Source organism: Lissotriton vulgaris, chromosome 7 (assembly GCF_964263255.1).
Source record: "Lissotriton vulgaris chromosome 7, aLisVul1.2, whole genome shotgun sequence".
Taxonomy (NCBI): Eukaryota; Metazoa; Chordata; class Amphibia; order Caudata; family Salamandridae; genus Lissotriton; species Lissotriton vulgaris.
The window spans coordinates 269,170,337-269,191,642 of NC_141695.1; the positions used below are offsets into that span (position 1 = coordinate 269,170,337).

Sequence of the window (21,306 nt, forward strand, 5' to 3'; positions counted from 1 at the left end):
GCCTGCTGTGCTGGACCACTCGTTGACACTTGCATTAACACGTCCTTGCTGAATGTATGGTGTTTGACCGGCTTGACTACATAGCTCAGGTATTTTTCAGGAAATCTTAGCCACTGAGAGTGCGGTGTAGTTATTTGCCAGGTGGAACCTGTGAATTATTTCTAGCCCTCTAGGCAGAGGCACCGCCTTTCTATTGTGAGGGGAAGTTTCGTTTTAGGATTTCTGCAGATTGAAATCAGAGAAAGGTGGTCCGCTACAAGGGTGAATGGTTTCTGTTTCACAAAAAAGATGAAATGCTCTCAGGGATTTTTATTCGGCTTCAGAATATGCCTGTCTGGCTTGCTCAGACTGTGGCTGGAATACAGTATGATTTCACAGGGTGCTTCAGGTCAGATTCTCCTTGCATCATATCTCTCCCACGGCTACTGGGATGGCATTGACGATTACTCCAGTGTGTAGCGAAGGATAGTAGGCCACATTCCCCGCAGTTATCTGTCTGCTCACAGTTCTGTGTCCAATTGAACAAGCATTTGCAATGCAATAGGTCTCGGATTTACGAGAGTTTGCGCTATTGGCAATGTAAATGACAATGCCTTTTATTTATGGCTTGTTTTTAAAACCAAAATAAAAGGCATTGTCATTTGCAATCCCAATAGCTTAAACTCGCACAAATATAAGACCTATTACATTCTAAAAGCGTTTGGTGCCTGTACTATAAAGATAAGCGTTAGGAGAGAGCCTGTCCTGCCTAAATAAATGTGAATAAATACTAGCTGCAGTGTCTTTTTTTGCTCACGACAATATAAATATGGATAAATACTGAAAAAATGACCAAAAAATAAATATGGATAAATACAGACGGAAATGTTAAAAAAATAAATACCATAAAACCGGGAGCCCTAGTCATGAGTGATGTCACTGACGATGTCATGAGTGATGTAATATGTGACGTCATCCGCAGTACGTTGCAGGTGCGCTTGTTATAGTGAGTCCAACTAACTATAACGTTGGAATTTCAATGGTTTTATGTCAGTAAAAATTCCAGCTAACTATAACTGGTGTGAAACCTATGTTTTTTTCAGTGAATATATATATATATATATATATATATATATATATATATATGTATATACTTTGCACCGTGGAGTCTTTCAGTGGGGCGAGTTGAACCCCTCCCCTAACGAGGCTCGGCGGCAGGAAGCAGTTGGTTCCGTTCCCAGGAACTGATTTTTACGTGAACTTCGGCGAGGAGTTTGCTGCCTGGAGCCCCTGGATACTAGAGTCCTGCCACCACTTGGGAATCGGAGCCATCAGTTACGGAAGAACCGTTGGCGTATGCGGTATCCCTGGAAGTTAGGAGACGCAAGATCATCCGGTGGGGAGTGTGCCTGGACAGTCATTGCGGTTAATCGGAACGTATTTCGAACATAGCAATCACTGTTTGCATTAGCGGTGCAGCTTTAAATACTTTGCTACATCTTAGCTATGTCCGCAGAAGCGTTGCGGAGTAGAGAGGAGGCGGCCAGCCTCATTTTTGCACAGCCCCCGGCCAGAGGAACGGATACAATACGGCAAACAACGCAGACAAACACCAATCCTACCATACGGGATCAATTCAGGAAATTAGAGAAGCTAATGCTTAAGGAACAGTCAAAATGGTGGGAAAATAAATCCCTGAATATGTACTTACAAGAGGGTAGAGTACCAAGAGGTTTAAGGATCAATTTGGCACCAAGCTACAAAACGCCAGATCCCGAAATGCTTACAGAATGGGCGGAAGCTAATCTGGAGGCGTCGGCCAAGCTAATGACTATTTTGGAAAAATATGCAGAATCTGACTGAGTGAAACTCCAAGCCCAAATAGAGAAATTGGAGGAAGAAATAGCAGGTTTGGGATCAAGTGAATTGATAGACAAGATGAGGGCTGAAATGACTTTTAGAGTTAACAAGGAGGAAGAGGTGATCAAAAAACGCAAAGCATTTAAATTTGAGCGGGATCGCCTGGACTACTTAAATGGGCAGATTTTTACCTATGCGAAGCGCTACAATAACGTCAAAACTAGAGCCAGAAAAACACGCAGTGCGCCGCCTGAGAACACTACAGTAGTCGCCTCTTCATCAGACGCTAGTTCACTTGGCAGTGAATCAGAAAATGAGGGAGTGAGAAATACGGCAGTGGGGTTTTACCATGCTGTCCTTGGCACAAGAAGTGAGTGTAATGTGCCAGGATCGTCGGGACACCTTGAGACCCCGTTTTCAAATTGGCGGACAAAACGCAAAAGGGCCAACAGAAAGCGTAGTGAAAGGTGCAAATGCCGGGCCTGGAAAAACAAACAATGTAAATCAACAACAACAAAAAAAGCGTAGGAACAAAAAGAATGCAAATAAACAGGTACCAACTCCTGCTCAGTAGTGAACCTAACTTCGATGGAACTCTCTGACAATGATAAAAAGATTTTAAGTCTTGGTTTGTCATACTGCCCTCCCTGCAATTTCAACTATGCAGATGTGTGAATGGACGCCTTTAGATTCTTTAGGAAGTTAAAACTCAAAAATTCTTCAAATTGCAACCTGTAAAGAAGAAAAATCTGGAAATTCCCAATAGTCCAACTTTTGTAAATGTGGAAGATCGCACAGATTTTGAAGAAATATGGGCTTTACAGGAAGAAGTGGGTGTATCTAGACAGGTCCCTCTTGTTGCTTCAAGAATAGATGTAGCGACCTGTACCACTCCTTTCAAACCTAAATCAGTGTTTCTTCCCACTTCAACACATGATAATATTGATGTTTACCAGGACTTGATCACGAAAGACCTAAAAAAACTGTACATAGCTACCAACAAAAAACATACAGTGGTAAACAAATTGAACCAAAGTTACTACACGTTGATGAAAATAACTGGAATCAGACCAAAATATTCTAGTCCGCCAAGCGGATAAAGGTGGTAACGTAGTTCTTTGGCCACGACAAATGTACATAGATGAGGCAGAATTCCAACTTAAGGATCAATCGTGTTACAGGAAGAGCAACCTGGGAGCAATCAAATTGCCATGGCAGGATCAAAATGCCAAATTAGTTGCGTGGAGAAGTTCCAATTTAATTACCAAATATGAATTTGGATTTCTAAAGAAAGAATTCCCGGTCATACCAACATGTTACTTACTTCCTAAAATTCACAAGCGAATAGACAATCCACCAGGGCGTCCTATAATCTCGGCCATTAACAGCTCGACTGAAAATATGTCATCCTACATAGACTATTTTTTGCATGACAGCGTAAAGAATTTGGATTCTTATGTGCAGGATTCCTCAGATTTTATATGAAAGCTAAACAATGTATCATGGAAGTCAGGTTGTATACTAATCACGTTAGATGTTTCTTCTTTGTACACATCGATACGTCACAATGATGGTATTGCAGCAGTGAAATATTATTTAAACCAACCTTCTATCAATTGTTCTGCACACAAAGCCATGCTTATTTCCATGATTAGAATTTGTTTGGAACAAAACTACTTCATTTTTAACAATCAGGTGTACCAGCAGGTCAGGGGGGTAGCCATGGGGGCCTGTTTCTCACCCAGCCTAGCGTGCTTGCACATGGGCTGGTGGGAGGAGCAGGTCCTCATGGGGAAACATCGCATCATCATGGAACACCATGTCCCCTTAAATCTTTGGTACATCGATGACCTCTTTCTGATCTGGCAGGGCACCCTAGAGGAGGCAAGTAGTTTTTTAAAACATCTGAACACTAACGACTTAAATCTAGAATTTACATCCAATATGAGTACATCTTCAGTATGTTTTCTGGATTTGGAAGTCTATATAGAATCTGACAGATTAGCAACTAGGCTATACAGGAAGCCTACTGCTGGAAATACCGTCCTCCATGCAGCAAGTCAACACCCCCTTCACCTAATACGTAGTATCCCTTTCGGATAGATGCTGCGCATTAGGAGAATTTGCAGCTCAGAAATTGTGTGTTTAAAAGCTCAGGAAGCCAGTAAATTACGCTTCCTTGCTAGGGGTTATTCAGAGGGGGTCGTAGAGAAAGAATGTCTCGCTCAAATAATAGGACTAGAGCTCAGGCAAAGAACAACATCAGGTATCTCCTGCACTGAGTCAATATCAGAATCCTCCAGAATTATAGTTACCTACAACAGACAGTGTGAGGAAATTCGCAAGATTTTCAGCCGTAATTGGAACCGGGGACCCGGTTATTGGGGAACTAGTAGGCAGAAAACCCGAATTTTCCTTTAGGAAATCTATTTCTATGGCCGACAGATTGGTCAAAAACCATTTGGATCAGCCATCTTCAAAAACTTTTATGGGTCTCAGCAAGGGTTTAAAAAAATGTTCAATCTGTAAGGCATGTAAATATGGTTGTAGCAAAACGCAATACCCGACTCCTTTTAAATCTGAACAAACACAGATTACCAAACAACTTACCTGTAGGACTGAGTTTGCGGTTTATGTGCTGCAGTGCCCCTGTGAGCTTCGGTATGTGTGGAGCACCCGTCTGCCGGCTCACAGGCGGATACTGCAGCATATAAGAGCAATCAACACCAAAGACCAGTCGTATCCCGTAGCTCGTCATTTTGAGAGCACTCATGATAGTGACCCGAAACATCTTACATACTATGTCATCGACAATGTTTTGCCCCTAAAAAGAGGTGGCAATAGGGATGCACTTCTAAGGGTCCTGGAAACTCGCTATACCCTGGAGTTAGATAGTCGTACCCCAGGGGGACTTAAAGCCAGCGAGGATTTATATACGTGTTTATAAAAATATTACTGTGAACACCTATATAAAACTGACTTAAATTCTAACCGGTAGGATTCTTTAGGGATAATATGCTACACAATGCATATAATGAAGGGTTTGTACAGATGGTTATCCTATGAGTTTCAATTAGTTTGCTCTGTTGTCTTGCTGTTTTATAGCCAGTATAAAAAAATTAAAAAATATTAAGATCTTTGGTAGGGGCTCCTACCTCAGTATTTTTTAAACAATGAAAAAAATCATGTTGGAATTTAGGATTATGCACTAATCAGCACTTGCACTTTTTATCTGAATTATGCACTATGCTATCATTGCTGCTCCATACCACTTTTGTTGGATGTAATGTTGTATAATGTTTACACTATGTGAAATGTCAAATTGCACAAAGCACTTTTTTTGAAACCCCACTTGGGGTGAATGTAAGTCAAGGAGCTTCTCTTTTTTCAATTAGGAAACAGCATACCGTATTTACTAAAATATTGACATGTGATTTTAGTGGTTTTAGATATATATTTATTTCTTGATGTAAATATGTATAGATATTTATTACTAATACGATATGTTGCACATTTTCCATCATATTGTGTATAGAATGAAATTACTCTCTAAGAGTTTCATTATTCAATGCTAGAAAACTATCTTATTATATATAGTCTGCTTTTTGTTTAATTGATGAGGAGCTTATTTGAAATAATGTGGGAGGCAGCAATACAAAGTCCGCCTTTTATGTTTATTATTTAAATCCAACTGTGGTATTGCAACCTTACCATGTGACCAAGACTGTGGAGACAGTCGAAACGCGTAATGGCGGACGAGCTAAGCAATATGCATAAATAAAGCACCTTTTTGTTTGGCACCAGAATCGGGTTCAACTCTTCGTTTGTTAAAATCCAATAGAAGTACTAATTGGGGGCGCGGGCCGCGCCAGACTAGTATTGTTTCATATATATATATATATATATATATCCGTTCCAACTCCTACTTCTCAGCAAAAGTGCAGAGTCCTCGACGTAGGTACAGACCACAAACACTGCGATTGGTATTAATTCAAGGGTGGTTTATTGTTCTTCTGTCCCCAGCATGACGCGTTTCGGCTGCAGCAAGGCAGCCTTGATCACATGATTAAAGAGAACCAATAAGTGTACTTATATACTGTGAAAGCTCCCAATCAGACTTAAATGCAACATAAACATGGAAGAAATACTTTGTAAACGGAGTTGTTATCTCAAATCCCATCAACAATGTACAATGGTCCATATGCAAAAGGCAAATTCATTACATGGTAAAATATATATCAATGTAAACACATGACAAGGCAAATTAATATATTTACATACTATTTACAAATAAATATATCTTTATATACTGATGCCTGTGGAATAAAGTGCATTGCCCATCAAATTAATGATTCACTCCAATTCATGTATAAATGTATTCCCAAGTTGCAAAAAGTCTCACATATAGGGAACGTGCAAAATATGCTGTTATAAAGTGCAATTTTTAGTGATAATGTGCAAAATTGTGCTAGTTAAAACCGAGTGCTATATTCTAATGTTTTAAGGGAGTGCATTGGTGGTGGCACGCTAATTTAATCTCTATTGATGAAGAGTTGCATGCCACCCACTAGCAGAAGTAAATGTGTGTAATAATCACAGTAACATCAAAAAACCTTTTTTAGACAACGCATGTGGTAAGGCACAACGTAAACATCATGGCAAAGTGCTCAATGTCTGATAAGAAAGGCTCACAACATGGGGTATGGGGCCCAACGGGTATGAGTACTATCTCAAGTGAATATTATGGCATAGTGCCCTTTTCACTATTTAGAGGACAGCTTAGTCCCAACGGATACTAGTTTATGAGTGAAATAACAGGGTGACTGATATAACTTACTGTACTGTTACCTCTAGAGGAAACAGTAAAGGTCCTCCCCTGTATTCAAACCGTTTGGGATTCGGGTATCGAGTAATACGATGTACTTACTCTCAAGCTGCCTTAACACTTTCTCCCTGTTTCCCCCTCTGATATTTTTCGGCACCGCATCAATGATGAAATATCTCAAATCATTGAGGTTCTTATTGTGGACCAATTCGAAATGCCGGGCTACCGGATAGTTGCCATCCGAATTGACCACAGCCCGTAGGTGTTGCAGAATGCGGTTAAAAGCCTGCAGTTTGGTGCTACCAACGTACCTGAGGCCACAGGTACATTGGAGCACATATACTGCAAAGTCCGTGCGGCAGGTGAAATGATCCCTGATCTTGATGGGAGTAGGGTCAAAAGCAGAGCAATATTCACTGGTGTTTACACCAAATTTGCAGGCCCTGCAAGATATACATTTAAAAAAACCGCATTTGTTGGAAATACGGTGAGGTTTTATTACTACCTCCGGACTAGATTTAACCAACATATCCCTCATAGAAGGAGCTCTTCTAAACACCACCCCTGGTTCAGCTGGTATGAGGGGGGCTAGAGTAATATCGGTCTTTAAAAGGGGCCAATGCTTCTTCAGAATTCCTCTCACTTTCTTGTGATCATCATTGAAAGTGGTTATCAGGCTGATGTTGTTAGTCTGGGTCTCAACCTCACTCTCAACTAGACTAGGGGTACCCACCCCAGTGATGGAGGCTAGATAATTATCCCTGTCTAGCTGGTTGGCTCTGTCTTTCGCCTCTAACAGAAGAGCCACATCATATCCTCGGGCGCAGAATCTTTCCAGCGCCTCATTCTGGCATCTTTCCAAATCTGATGGGGTGCTGCAGATTCTCCTCATCCTAAGAAACTCCCCATAAGGAATGCTTCTGATCAAATGGTTAGGATGGGAGCTACTTGCGTGCAGTATGGCGTTGCCCGCTGTAGCTTTCCTGTGCAAGCACGTGTTTACTCTCCCATTCTCAATGTAAATCTCCACATCAAGAAATTGGATGACTTGTGTGCTAATCTGTGAGGTGAAACCTAAATTGAGGTTATTTACATTAATCAAATTGACGAATTCATTAGCTGACTCCAACGACCCCCTCCAAATCATACATATGTCGTCAATGAATCGCCAAAAATGTGCCAAACAGTTGGGGAAATGATCGGCAAGTACTTTTTTGAGGACATGCTCCTCCCACCACCCTACATGTAAACATGCGTAGGTGGGAGAGAAGCATGCCCCCATAGCCACCCCTCTCAACTGCTGGTATACCTCACGATTATACAGAAAGTAATTATTGTTCAGACATAATTCAAGCATGCTCATTAACATATTACTATGTTGACTGTAAGATATGCTCCGTTTGTTTAAATAATATCTTACTGCATTTAAGCCGTCATTGTGCGAGATGCTAGTATACAATGAATTAATGTCTAAAGCAATCAAAACGAAGTCATTTTCCCACTTGATGCTATTAATTTTAGATAGGAAATGGCCAGTGTCTTTTATGTAGGATGGTAAATTTTCCACATACTCATGCAGGAATTGATCGACATATCTCGAAATGGACTCCAGTAAACTCCCTTGGGCGGAGATGATAGGTCGCCCTGGGACCGGTAGTGTTTGTTTATGAATTTTGGGAATTAAATAAAAGAAAGGAGTGATAGGAAAATCGTTTTTCAAAAAGGCGTACTCTTGTTTGCTCAGTAATCCAAGGCGCTTCCACTGATTCAATTCTTTGTGGGTTTTCTCTTTCAAGCTCTTGATGTCACTAAAGCTGCCTTTTCTATAGCAGGTGGTATCATTTAGATGTTTTTCCGCTTCTGCCATGTACAAATCCCTTGGCCAGATGACAGTGTTGCCACCCTTATCGGATTTGTTAATTATGAGGTTCGAATCACTCCTTAACTTCTTCATTAGTTTTTGGTATTGTCTCTCCATGTATTTGATTCTTTTCTTTCTACGTGCAGTGCTCATTCCCAATCCTTTCAAATCCTCCACAACAATATCACAGAAAGCATCGATGTTGTCTTTCGGCATAATAGGACAAAAAGTGGACGGGGGCTTGAAGGGTGTCACACATGGTTGATTCATTGAAATCCCGGCCCTGGAAAGATTCTCCTGGGTAGAGCCTGGTTCAAACTCCACATTATGTGCCAGTTCGTTTGCCACTTTCAAAGCGTTCACATCAGAGATCTGAAATACTTTTGAAGGTTGGGTTTGGTTGGTGATGTTAGTGGCCCGAACCTGTGCATTATTTAGTTTAAAATGCTTCCTCAATTTTAACTTGCGGATGAATTTGAAGACATCAATGCGTGTCTGTACGTAGTTGAAAGAGTTCTTTGGACAATAGGACAAACCCAAGGAGAGGAGTTGCATCTCTGCTTTGGACAAGGTGGTGTCGGACAGATTGATGACAGTGTTGTGCTGTGCTTCTGTTGTATTAGCCGTTATGTTCAGACATTGTTTATGGGCCTCTGTTGGATTATGCAGGGTTGGGTTTAATGCAGCCATTAGCGTTTCTTCCCTTGCCCTCTGCCTCTCTTTGCATAACCTCTGCCTTTTGAGTTTTCTCCTTGCGCTGCGCTTTTTGTTTGCTGTTCTTCGTTTATTTTCCGCTGTTGGCGGGTTAGCGGTCGCAGCGTTTTGTGTCTGTCCTCCACGAGAAAAACCAATTCCTCAGATGGTGTATATTTGGTAGGAACTAATCCCCGATTAGTGCCTCCTGCTGCCCCAGAGCGAGGGGAATATATATATATATATTCCCCTCGCTACGCCTCCAATTCCACTTGGATAAGAACAAGTGCAGACCTCCAAATTGTGCTTCAATATTTTATTTTGTCTCTGCCATTAAGCATTTCAGCCGTACAATCAGCCTCGATCACATGACTACGCTCGACCATTTCTCCCACTTTTTAAAGTGCTACTGCAAATGTAATTCATGAACATAGAAAACAGATCAGTTCTTCACATATAATACAAGTATGAATGTGTAAATTCGATTTCGGGGACAATTCTCATTCTTATTCTCCTGCAATATACAATATATATCTACAGTTATATAGTCATAATCTGACTGATACATTGCTCAAAAAGGTTGTCAAACCTGAACAAATGCTGTATATATATATATATATATATATATATATATATATATATATATATGTGCAACATACTGTAATATGTCAAGATATCTCCCTAGCATTAGAATACAGTGTCACAGGCAATTGTTAGAAATTAATTTACTTGGACAGGCATGCCTTGCGTGTACATGAAGCTGACATATTTTACATACAACTTGACACACACTAGAAGCAGTTATTGAAATAGGCATTACTTTGTTGAGAATGTTTTTTCCACCACCAACTACTTTGCATATGTGATATTAAAATGTAACATCAAGATATTACCTAAACCAATATGTAACTGCTAAGGGTACATTTACTCACATGTTATTGCCATTGTGATATTTCTTTTAGAAGTTATAGTATCTGTGTATGAAGCAGTACACTGTAAAGATTTCCCATTATCCTCTGCAATGGGAGTATAGTACATCTCAGATACCAGTTTCCATCTGCCATTACTGAGGTCTTCATGATAACTGCGGACATTGCGGTCCTTCCAGTCCCAGGTAAGAGTGGGTGGTGAGGATGGGCAGGTGTGAACAGCAGAACAGGTGATTGTAGCAGGCACTCCTTCAGTCATCTCTCCAAGCTCACCTAGGGAGATCTCCTCTGGGCGATCTGCGCAAAACATTATAAGTGGTAATTTAGCACCAAACATCGTAGGTTGAAAACCCCCTAGAATACACGTTGAGATTATTTAAACCTGTATCTTCATTCATCAAAAAAATTCCAAAACTCATGGAATACTAGCAATTTCACATGTCAAAATTGAGAGCACAAATCAACATAGTAGTGATCAGCTATTGCAGATGTACATATTAAGACCCCGAGTCTATAAGGCCCTTCTGTCTGGATAGCTTTATTTAGCTTTTTGACAATTTGTTTACATATCAATAATAGCAATCAGAAAGGACATTATACTGATGCGGCCATGTGAAAAAATGTCTCCTAGCACATCAAATATGTGTATTTTGCAAACATATCTATAAGTGACATAGGAGAAAAATAACACCTTAGGGTAGAAGTCTATATGTGCATGCTATTTTTGTAGTCCAAACCTAACCAAAAGGCAGCGGAGAGCTATAAATTGTCAAAGACCAGCATAAAGTTAACCTGTGATAGAAGAAGTGGCTGTGATGTGGTTGGTTAATGCATTGTGAGGGAGAGTTTCATAAATGTATGTATATGTATGTATAGGCATTTATATAGCGCACTACTTACCCGGAGGGTCCCAAGGCGCTTCGACCGCTGCGAAACCCTTCCTGGCTTCCCTGAGAGATGGTCCCTTAATGGGTATCTCCAGGGTGAGACCAGGCATCCCCGGCGGTCTGGTGGAGCCGTTAGTGAAGATGAGGCAAGCTAATGCCCAGAGTTGCCGAGTGTGATCGCTGATCAGAGTGGGCACCGAGGCGAGAGAATTATCGAGTCCGCTGACCCTGGTCCAGAAACCTGCCGCGCCGGGAATCGAACCCTGGTCCCGGGCCATCCTCTGCTCTCGGGTCTGCCGCCTCTAACCAGTGAGCCAGTGAGGTGAGTCTTTATCACTTTCATAAATTGGAACAGCTTTGGGGCCATCCTGATGGATAGGTGGAAAAGGCCTGCTGCATAGTGTTTTTTTTACACAGTCTCTAATCTGATGGTGTCCTGGCTGCAGGTGTGCTGACAACCACCAGCGATGTTGAGCTTTTCTACTAGATAAGAACGGGTGCTAGCATTGTAAATGATGTATATGGTTTTGAAGATGGTGCAGGCTGGAAAGGGGAGCCTTCAGGATGGGGGTGATGTGATCATATTTCTTCAGGCCTGGGATAATGGATACTGCAGTGTGCAGCATGCCCATAAGGGATGTCAGTGTGAAATAAGGAATGACATGTTGCAGAGTGTTGCAACCTTCAAGAAGGGGGAGTACATGTCCCTGAATAGCAGTTTTGAAGGTGCTTTCTGAAAGAAATATCTTCACTTTCTTAATAAATGAGAACTGATACCAGGCCTTTTTGTTTGTTCCTCGAGGGTGAGGTTGGTGTCCAAAGTGAACCCAGGTGACCTGACATTTGGTGAGAGTTGGTGCTAGAATCGTTTTAGGTTCATGTTATTTTTCAAGGTTTGTACCTGTTTCTTGTTTGTTGTTCTTGGCAAATGATAGAAATTCTGTCATAGTTAGATTAACCTTTAGATCTAACACCCAGGTCTGGATAGTGCACAGGCAGTATCTGGGGAATTGGATGTTTGAAAGCAAGGAGACTTAAGTAGAGCTGTTTATCCTCTGCATATTGGTTAATGTTAATGCAGTTACCTGACAGTAATGCACCAAGCTGCTCCATTTAGAAGTTGAAGATAGTAGAGACTAATGAAACCTGGAGAGCGCCGCTGAGGATCAGGATCTTTTGGGATGCGGGGTGCCCATGTGAACAAACTGGTGTTGTTTGGAGGAGAACCAATGAATGCCATTCAAGACACCGGGGTGCTTAACAGAGTGTGATCGTAGACTCTCTTGAAGGCAGCTGATAGTTCCAGCAATTTCAGTGGTCAAGAATAAATCACCTACTATATGTAAGCATAGAAGGCATGCTGCAGTTTGGTCTGAAGCAAGACTGGTAGTTGTGCAGGAACGTTGGAGCATTAATGTTATTTTGGAGGTCAATATATATATATATATATATTCACTAAAAAAACCATAGGTTTTAGGCCTTATATAGTTAGGAATTAACATATAAAAAACCATTGAAATTCCTCCTATATAGTTAGCTGGACATTTTATTGACATAAAACCCAATGAAATTCCATATATAGTTAGTTGCAATAACTATATATCGCGCACCCGCAATCCACTGCTGATGATGTCACATATTACATCATTCATGACATGGTCAGTGACATCACTGATGACATCACTGATGACATCATCCAGTGACTGTGTGTTTCTGTAAAGTTTAAATATGTTTTACATATTGAAGAATGAGTGGATGTATAAGTGTCTGGATGAAGGATTTAGTAGGTGCGTGACTGACTGACCGAGTGAATGAATGTGTCTTACTGAATGCATGGGTTAATAACTAAACTGTCTGAAAGTGTGCATCAATATGTCTGTTGTTGTGCAAGCTGCTGCATGTGTTGATCAGTAGCTATATGAGTGGCTATATAGCTTATTGATTGGTTGCCCAAGTATTTGTATGGAAGACTGAGTGTGTGTGTAACTGGCTGGGAGGCGAGTGACTCTGTGCAGATCAATGTGTACTTGTATCAGTAATTGTATAAGATAGTAAGTATGTGTTAGTATATGTTTGAAAAAGTAAGGTGTTCTGTGTTTATCTGTATAGATGAGGAAATCGAAGTGTGATTGATTCTTTACAGGACTGACTAGGTGTGTGAGTAACTCCATGGATGAGTGGCAGTGTGTGAGTGTCTGCATAGGTGTATGAGTGCATATGACAGTGTTGTAATATTGAGTGACTGTATGTACGAGTGATTGTATGGGTGAATGAGTGAATGTGTGCGTAGACGTAGGAATCAGTGAGTGCGTATGTAGTAACTGGTATTGGTGTGTCATGATGTCATCAGTGATGTCATTTGAGATGTCATCAGTTATGTCATCAGTGATGTCATTTGAGATGTCATCAGTGATGTCATCAGTGATGTCACTGACCATGTCATGAATGATGTAATATGTGACATCATCAGCAGTGGATTGCGGGTGCGCGATATATAGTTATTGCAACTAACTATATATGGAATTTCATTGGGTTTTATGTCAATAAAATGTCCAGCTAACTATATAGGAGGAATTTCAATGGTTTTTTATATGTTAATTCCTAACTATATAAGGCCTAAAACCTATGGTTTTTTTAGTGAATTTCATTGGTTTTTTAAAGGCTAATTCCTAACTATATATACTGTATAACCTATGGTTTTTTCAGTGAATTTCATTGGTTTTTTAAATGCTAATTCCTACCTCAATAAGGCCAGAAACCTATGTTTTTTTCAGTGAATTTGCAAGGTTTTGAAAATGCTAATTCTATTAGCGGATAACGTTTAAATATGTTAATATCCTTGTGGGACCACCTGAGCAGCCCTAGGGATCCGATTTTTGATGCATGAACGATGGTTGGATGCATGATGGATGAATGATTGTTGGGTGGATGCATGGATGGATGCATGCATGATAGATGGGTGAATTGATGCATGAATGATGGATGGATGCAGGATGGATGGATGGGTGGGTGGATGGATGGGGTGCATGAATAGTGGGTGGGAGGGTGGCTGGGTGTTTTAAATGTCACCAGCCACCACTGCTTTGCACTCTCAATTTGTGTCTGTTAATCACACCATTACGGATCGCTTAAAAAAATACACACCATCCAACAAAAATCCATTGAATAAATGCAGACATAAAAACAGATTGTTAAACCCGATTTCGAAACTTTAACGTACAGTGTGTGTATAAAATAAAGCTCACACACATTCACTCCGAATGACATCTTGGGATGGAATATCACTTCCTTAATGTACCCCAGCATAATGGTAGTCATTTTAATTTTATCGACCTCAGAAGTATGAAAAGCTGAATGGTATAGGCGGGAATCGAACCCCTGGGTATGGCGTCACGCACATATTACCTACAGTTGATACATTAGTCTACAGAGCTTAGACGTGATGTATTTCCTTTTAAACATCATGTTTGCAAAGTAATGCAAAAAGCAGCTTATTCAACATGCTTATGTTTTATGAGATCATAAACCTGTCACGACATGATAGGTAGCTGCGAAACAGCGCGCAGGCCCAAGTATCTGGATAGTAGCCCGGCCTTGTGATGTTCCAGAAACACAGAGTAATGGAGCTGGAGATTCACAAAGAAGAAGACAGTGCATAGTGTCTCATGCGGAGACGGGAGGCCCAGCAGAGCGGGTATAGGGGGAGATTATAGGGGGTGGGGGTCTCCATTATCACACGTGCACGCGGACATGCAGGTGATTATGCCTGAAGTGCTTCTGCAAAAAAACCATCACATGACCAGAGAAGCCGAGCACCTGCTGTCTTCCCTCCCTTCATAGCCATCCCACGACAATTGCAATTAACTGGAAGTCTTGTAGTGAAAGCAAACATTGTTATGGAGATAATTCCAGCCGATCGCTAATGAGCACTTCACACAACTGGACTCCTTTTCCTGCTATTACACGGGTAGCTTATCTACTACAACGCCCTCCATTCTCCATCAATGCCCCAAGTAATTAGAATAAACACGCCATAATAGCAACTGGCAAGCTAAAAAGTGAATCTGTGAAATCTTGCAGCCTTTCTGTCAGCTCTTCCTCGTCCTCAGAGCCTCCACCTGCCGCCAGACCTATGGTCTTACCACAATACCATCAGCACTGCCAGGAGTGTAATCCTCAGAGCCCCCCAGTATTCTCTGATCCCCACACACAGCGCAAGCACTGCAAGAGCCTCTGTCCCCAGCAGTCATTCCCGACACTACCAATGCCCCCTCCACCCTTCTGAGTGTGTGTCTTACTGTGGGCGCCCGCCCACGCCCACGGGGGCATGTGTGGAGAGGTGAGACCGTAAGTGCTGCGACAGCGCTTCATTCCACTCTGCCGTGTGTGAGGAAGTTGCATAACCTGTGGCCACGGCGTTGGGGTAGGGGTACGGAGGCGGCGCCTGGAAGCCCGGCTGGGCTGGCTGGAAGCCCGGCGACGGCTTAATGGTCCCGTAGCTGTGCTGCCCGTAGCCCTCCTGCCCCGCAGGGCTGTAGGCGGGTAGTCGCTGTTCCAGCAGGGGGTTGTTATCCATGCTCCTCCCGGCAGCTCCGTTCCGCTGCCTCCCCGGGCACTCCTACCTGCTGATGCTGTTCCCCGCCCGGCTCCACAAACTCACAGCAAACTCCCAGCAGAGGAGGAAGCGGCCGTGCTCTGCTGCTGAGGTAGTCACGAGACTGCAGTCTGGCTGAGGCTCTCTTGTTCGGGAGACCGGGCGGTACCGGGCGGACACATCGAACGCTTCCCCCAGGCAGGGGGAAGCGGAAACCAAGTCCTCCCGGCCCCGCCCACAACCAGGCGGCGGCGGCCATCTTGAGGCGGCTCGGGCCGCGGCGGTGATCTCGGGGGTAAAACGAGGAGTGGGCACCCTCGAAATCTAAATAAAACACATAAAAATAAAAGAGAGAAGCCCCCCAAGCCCCCCCCAAGCCCCGCCCAAAAAAAAAAATCGCGAAAAATCGCGGGGTGCGCGCACGCGTTCGCGCTTATAGATATATAATTGATTTCTCTTCTAATTTTCTCATGAACCACTGGAGGGATTTACACGATTTTACCAAAAGCGTGATCTGCATACCAGACACTACCATTTTGACAAGTTTGGTGTAATTCCCTTCAGCGGTTCAAGCTGTAGCTGAGTCTAAAGGTCCTATGGAAATTAACATGGGGAAAACACGTTTTGGGACCCCCCTTTTTTCTCAGCCCCCACTTGACAAATCCCCTCCAAATTTTCAGGGAAGGAGCGGAGCGGAGCGAGCCATCTTCTTTGAAGAAATGTGCGAAGATTCATCAACCAGGGCCAAAGTTATTCCCAATAGAATGTTGGGGATTTCCTATGGTAAACCGTCCTAACTATATATACCTACTGGCGACCGCCAGTAGGTAATATTGACCATATATATATATATATATCTGTCCTCAACACTTTCAGAAGAGTCCTGACACCATTCTAGGTAAATATAATCTGTGTGGGTACATCATCATACTGTTCCCCTTTTCTACCCTTCCTCTGTTCCAATGCTTAAAGACAGTCTCATAAAATATCTGCACAATTTTTCTTTGATCATTATCTTCCTAATTGAAAAGGCTTTAAAAGCAAATGTATGGACTCTGACATTTAAGAATTTACATAGATAAACTGTTTAAATCATTCCTGAGTCTGTGGTTGTTTTATGAAAGCAAATGTTTGTTTTCTAACTATTATGCTAACACCCTTGATCCCTTAGGACTCTAGGTACCGGTGACGAGGATAGGTAAGTCAAATGGTATAGGTACAAGTCCTAAAAGGTTAATTAAAATCCTGATTAGCAAGGGTTACCTGTTCAAAGTGTGTATGTTTATGGGCCCAGGTGAGTATGGTAAAACGAGCAGGTGAACCCGCGCTCTATCAGCATGAACGAGAACATTAAACGTTTTCATTATGTTTTTAGGATATGTCTGCTCTTTCTCTGAGATATGTCTTTGAGCATGGCAAACATACATCACTGCCTCCTCGGTATGTTACTGCCTGTGCTCTGTGTAGTGGTGAGCTATAACCTTTGACAACAGCTTCGCATATACAAATAAATGTTTTTTTTTCTCTTCGGTAGTTGTAAGATTATTCATTTTGCAGTAATCTTCAAAACCTCTCAATCTGTGCATTGAAATTTCAATGTGGGCCAAGACTACAGCATCATTAGCAAACAAAAGGGTGAGGATCATTAGCCGATCACACATAGGAAGATCTAAATTCAAAGACAATAGGAGTCCGAGTTCGTCAACATCATTAATAAAGATTATAAATAGGGCTAGTGCAACTACACAGCCCGGTCTGTTGCAGGCATTGATCATTTCCCCACCGGGGCGATATCTGACTGTAGATGAATTTATAACCCTGGCAAAGAGACTTTCTTTTGGATAAGGACCAATTTGGCTGCCGCCCAGGACACGGAACAGAAACTGCATTGGCAACCATGCTGGACACCCTTCGAATGCGAGCCGACAATGGCAACTCCTCAGTCCTGGTGCTGTTGGACATGTCGGCCGCATTCGATACGGTCAGCCATGCAGTTCTGCTAAGTAGGCTGGAAAAACTGGGCGTGAAGGGCAAAGCCCTGAGGTGGATACAATCCTACATGACAGGTAGACAGCAGGTGGTAACCCTAGCACCCTTCTCATCTCCCAAGTCCCTGGTCAGTCATGGAGTACCTCAGGGCTCCTCGATCAGCCCTAATCTTTTTAATCTTTATCTGCAGCCCTTGATCCCCATGATCAAATCATTCGGTACAGATCTGATAAACTACGCCGATGACACACAACTGGTGTTCTCCTTAGAAGGAAGACAGGCGGTGACCATGGAGACCTTCCAGAACTGCATGAACAAGGTGTCCAGGTGGTGGACAATAAACTCCCCTCAATTTAATGAGAGGAAGACAGAGGTTGTTTACTGCTCGTCAGCCAAGCTGAGTCAACAACCTTCCCATGAGATCAGGCTCGCGCCGGGAGCAGAACCTTGCATCCCAGCTCAGACCGTGCGCAATCTAGGGGTACTGTTTGATGCGGATCTCCAAATGACCTCTCAGACCAATAAAACCATCAGTGTCTGTTATGGATTGTTGAAGGCACTCAGACAGATTTTTCCCCTTCTGCCTGACGAATCCAGAACACTAGTATTTAGGAGTGTGATTCTGGCCAGACTGGACTATTGTAACTCTCTATATCTAGGGGCCCCCCTATATATCTCACAGGGGCTCCAGAGGGTCCAGTCTATAGCGGCCAAGCTGGCACTTAAAAGACCTCACAGTTCTTCCACTACGTTGGCGCTAAGAGATCTACACTGGTTGCCAATCGGGAGTAGAGTTGCCTTCAAGTCCCTGTGTATCGTGTACAGAGCCCTGCACAACACAGGACCTATCCCTCTACAGGAAAGGCTCTCCTGGTATAGCCCTTCCAGGTCCCTGCGCTCTGCTAGCCAAAGTCTGGCAGCTACTACCAGGATCAGGAGATCGAGGATGGGAGGCAGAGCGTTCTGTACCTCTGCCTCTAGGCTGTGGAATGAGCTTCCCCAGAACATCAGACAAATAGACACCCTACTGGGTTTCAGAAAGAGCCTAAAAACCTGGCTGTTCGCCAAAGTATAATCCCCTTGACTCTATTTAATAGCTCTGGCGGCTGGTCTATATGTCATGACAGCTAGTGTATTGTTTACCATCTGATTACCATCTGATTACTTCTTGTTTGGGCGCCAGGATACCCGTAGGGTGACAGTTGCGCATTACAAATAATAAATACAATACAATACAATACAATACTTCAGAGCAGTCACAAGCTTTTCGAGGAAGCCCACATCTACCACATAATGCCACAACTGCTGCCTGTTGACTGATTCGAATGATGTTTTGATGTCAATGAACGTCATATGCAACCTTGAGCTTTTTAATTAACTATATTTTGTACAGTTTCATGGCTTGGTCAATTGTGCCTCGGATATTTCTAAAACCGGCTTGTAATGTTGAAATAATCTTGTTAGTTTCCACCCAGTATTATAAGCGATTTAGTTGCAATTTGCTATAAATCTCCCTAGCTGCATCCAGCAACGAAATTGGGCTAACTGCCCTTGGCAATGTGTTGAAGGAATTTACAGATTCCTACTCTGGAACCCAAGGCTAGTGGCTAATCCAGAGAATGTTAGTTATTGTAAATTGATACTTTTATAGCGCACTACTCACCCGCAAGGGTCTCAAGGCGCTTGTTTGAATACCGCTGTGGAACCAATCCTGTCTTTCCCTGTGAGGCGTCCACTCCTGAGCACCCCCAAGGTGGAGGCCAGGCATCCTTAGCGTTGTGGGGACCCTTGTGGAGATTAAGCAAGCTATTGCCCAGAGTTGCAGAGTGGGACTCCATGATTGGAATAGGCACCGAGGAGAGAATTATCAGGTCTGTGGAATTTTTGAGCTCAAGACCCGCCGAGGCGGGGAATTGAACCCTGGTCCCGGGCAAGACCTCTGCATCAGGGTCTGCCGCTCTAATTATTGAGCCACACTTCTCCTCATTGAGCCACACTTCTCCTCATTGAGCCACACTTCTCCTCATTGAGCCACACTTCACATTGTAGTTTATTTAGATCAGTCTTTTGCTCCCAGTGAACTATTCCATATGTTTGTCTCCATTTTCTTGGTATATTAAGTTAATAATAGTGGTAGGGGTGGTGGTGGTGGTGTGTGTGTAAATAGTGTTGTATGCTGGTAAACATTATATAGTGTTTCATCTATGCGTGTTCCCTTTGACAGGGATGGCATTGAACAGTTTGTCCTTTGATATGTATCATTAATAATGAAAATTATTTCCATTCCATAAGACTTAATGCTTGGCTCTTTCTACTGTAAAGTGCTGTGTTGTGTGGTATATCCTGATAGTGATCCTTTAGCTTTGTTAGGTATGACTGAGGCATGGACAATGAATCTCTGCAATGTGCATGTCTTCATCCAATGTAATATTCCTGCAGCAACTGTTGCATCATCATAACGAAAATTGTGGGTTCTGAGAGAAGAGTCATGCCTGCTGGGGTTTTGAATATTAAATGATCAGAGAGAGCTAGTTCCACTCATTATATATGACTTAGGGTGTTGACTCTCATAGAGGAGGAGTGAGTTCCTCGACATAGGCTTGCGGTAAAGTTCGCTTTCTAGACCAGTAGGCGTGGTATAGATAGAGAGGTCCAGGAAAGCAATTCTTTCTTTGCTAGTCTCGATGGTGAAACGCAAAAAACTATTTTGCGTATTCAACCACTTGTGAAAGCAAAGAGCAGAATCCAGGTCACCTCTCCATACAATCAGAATATCATCAATATAACCAGGCAAAGACGGACAGGTAGATATTACTCCTTGCTCATGCTTAAACTTCCCCTTTTTTCATTTTCTTTTTCTTTAAAGTGAACCTTGCATGCTATCATATATAGTAAAAAGTTATACTTTTTTCATAGACAATCATCTAGTAGGCTTTGTTTTAATAAATAAACACATCGTTTTTATGAACTAGCTTACCGTTCTTTTCACAGACTCTCTGAATAACAATACTTACATATAGAAGCCTGTTGATGTAAGACAATCAAGAGGGTTGGTGGTGGGCCAAAGGGGTTTTGGTACAGGTGGATAGGATGAGTTTGGCAAGTTTTTCTCAGGATGCTAGACTATGATAGTCTGGGCTGAAAGTATATATACATTTAGAGTATAGAACAAAGTGCGTTCTCTCTATATGCATTAAAGCCCAGCATGTTTTGCTTTCTTAGAGTGGGGTCTCACATATCCTGAGCCAGGTCCAGGAGAGGTGAGGTCTGTCCCCCAGGCATGCTGGGGGAGTAGACATTGTCTTTTGTTTAGAAGGGATTGGACAGTCTCTCAGGGACATCGGTGTTTTCTGAGAATATGTCCATTGTGTGTTTATGATTTTAGATGTTCCATACACCATGTGACCTGTGGAGTACAATCAGACTTTGGATAATTGTATCCTTTTGACGGTCTAATAATTTTTCTTATGATTTATTTGGTACACGTAACACTGTTTACAATACACGCAGTAGCATATATAGATAGAACAGAGGCCCTGAAGAAAGCCTACGGTCCCCTTTTCCCATTAAGGCTGAAACATGTTGGCCCCCATGCAGTTAATTTGTTTGAACTGAAGAAATATCTTGCACTGTTCTTGATTTTAATAGGAAGAGAACCCTCTTACTAAAGTCTTGTTGTGGTTTCTCTA

General features: G+C 42.4%; 1 protein-coding gene across 5 annotated transcripts in view; it reads right to left on the reverse strand.

Moving 5' to 3' along the window:
* LOC147701363 (B-cell receptor CD22-like) overlaps positions 1–21,306 on the reverse strand; it is a 550,058-nt gene that overhangs the window by 261,570 nt on the left and 267,182 nt on the right. For all 5 annotated transcript variants that reach the window (XM_086930063.1, XM_086930060.1, XM_086930062.1 and 2 more), the window contains exon 4: positions 10,151–10,444. In XM_086930063.1, the coding sequence (XP_086786189.1) occupies positions 10,151–10,444 (294 nt within the window). The remainder of the gene's footprint in view (positions 1–10,150; positions 10,445–21,306) is intronic.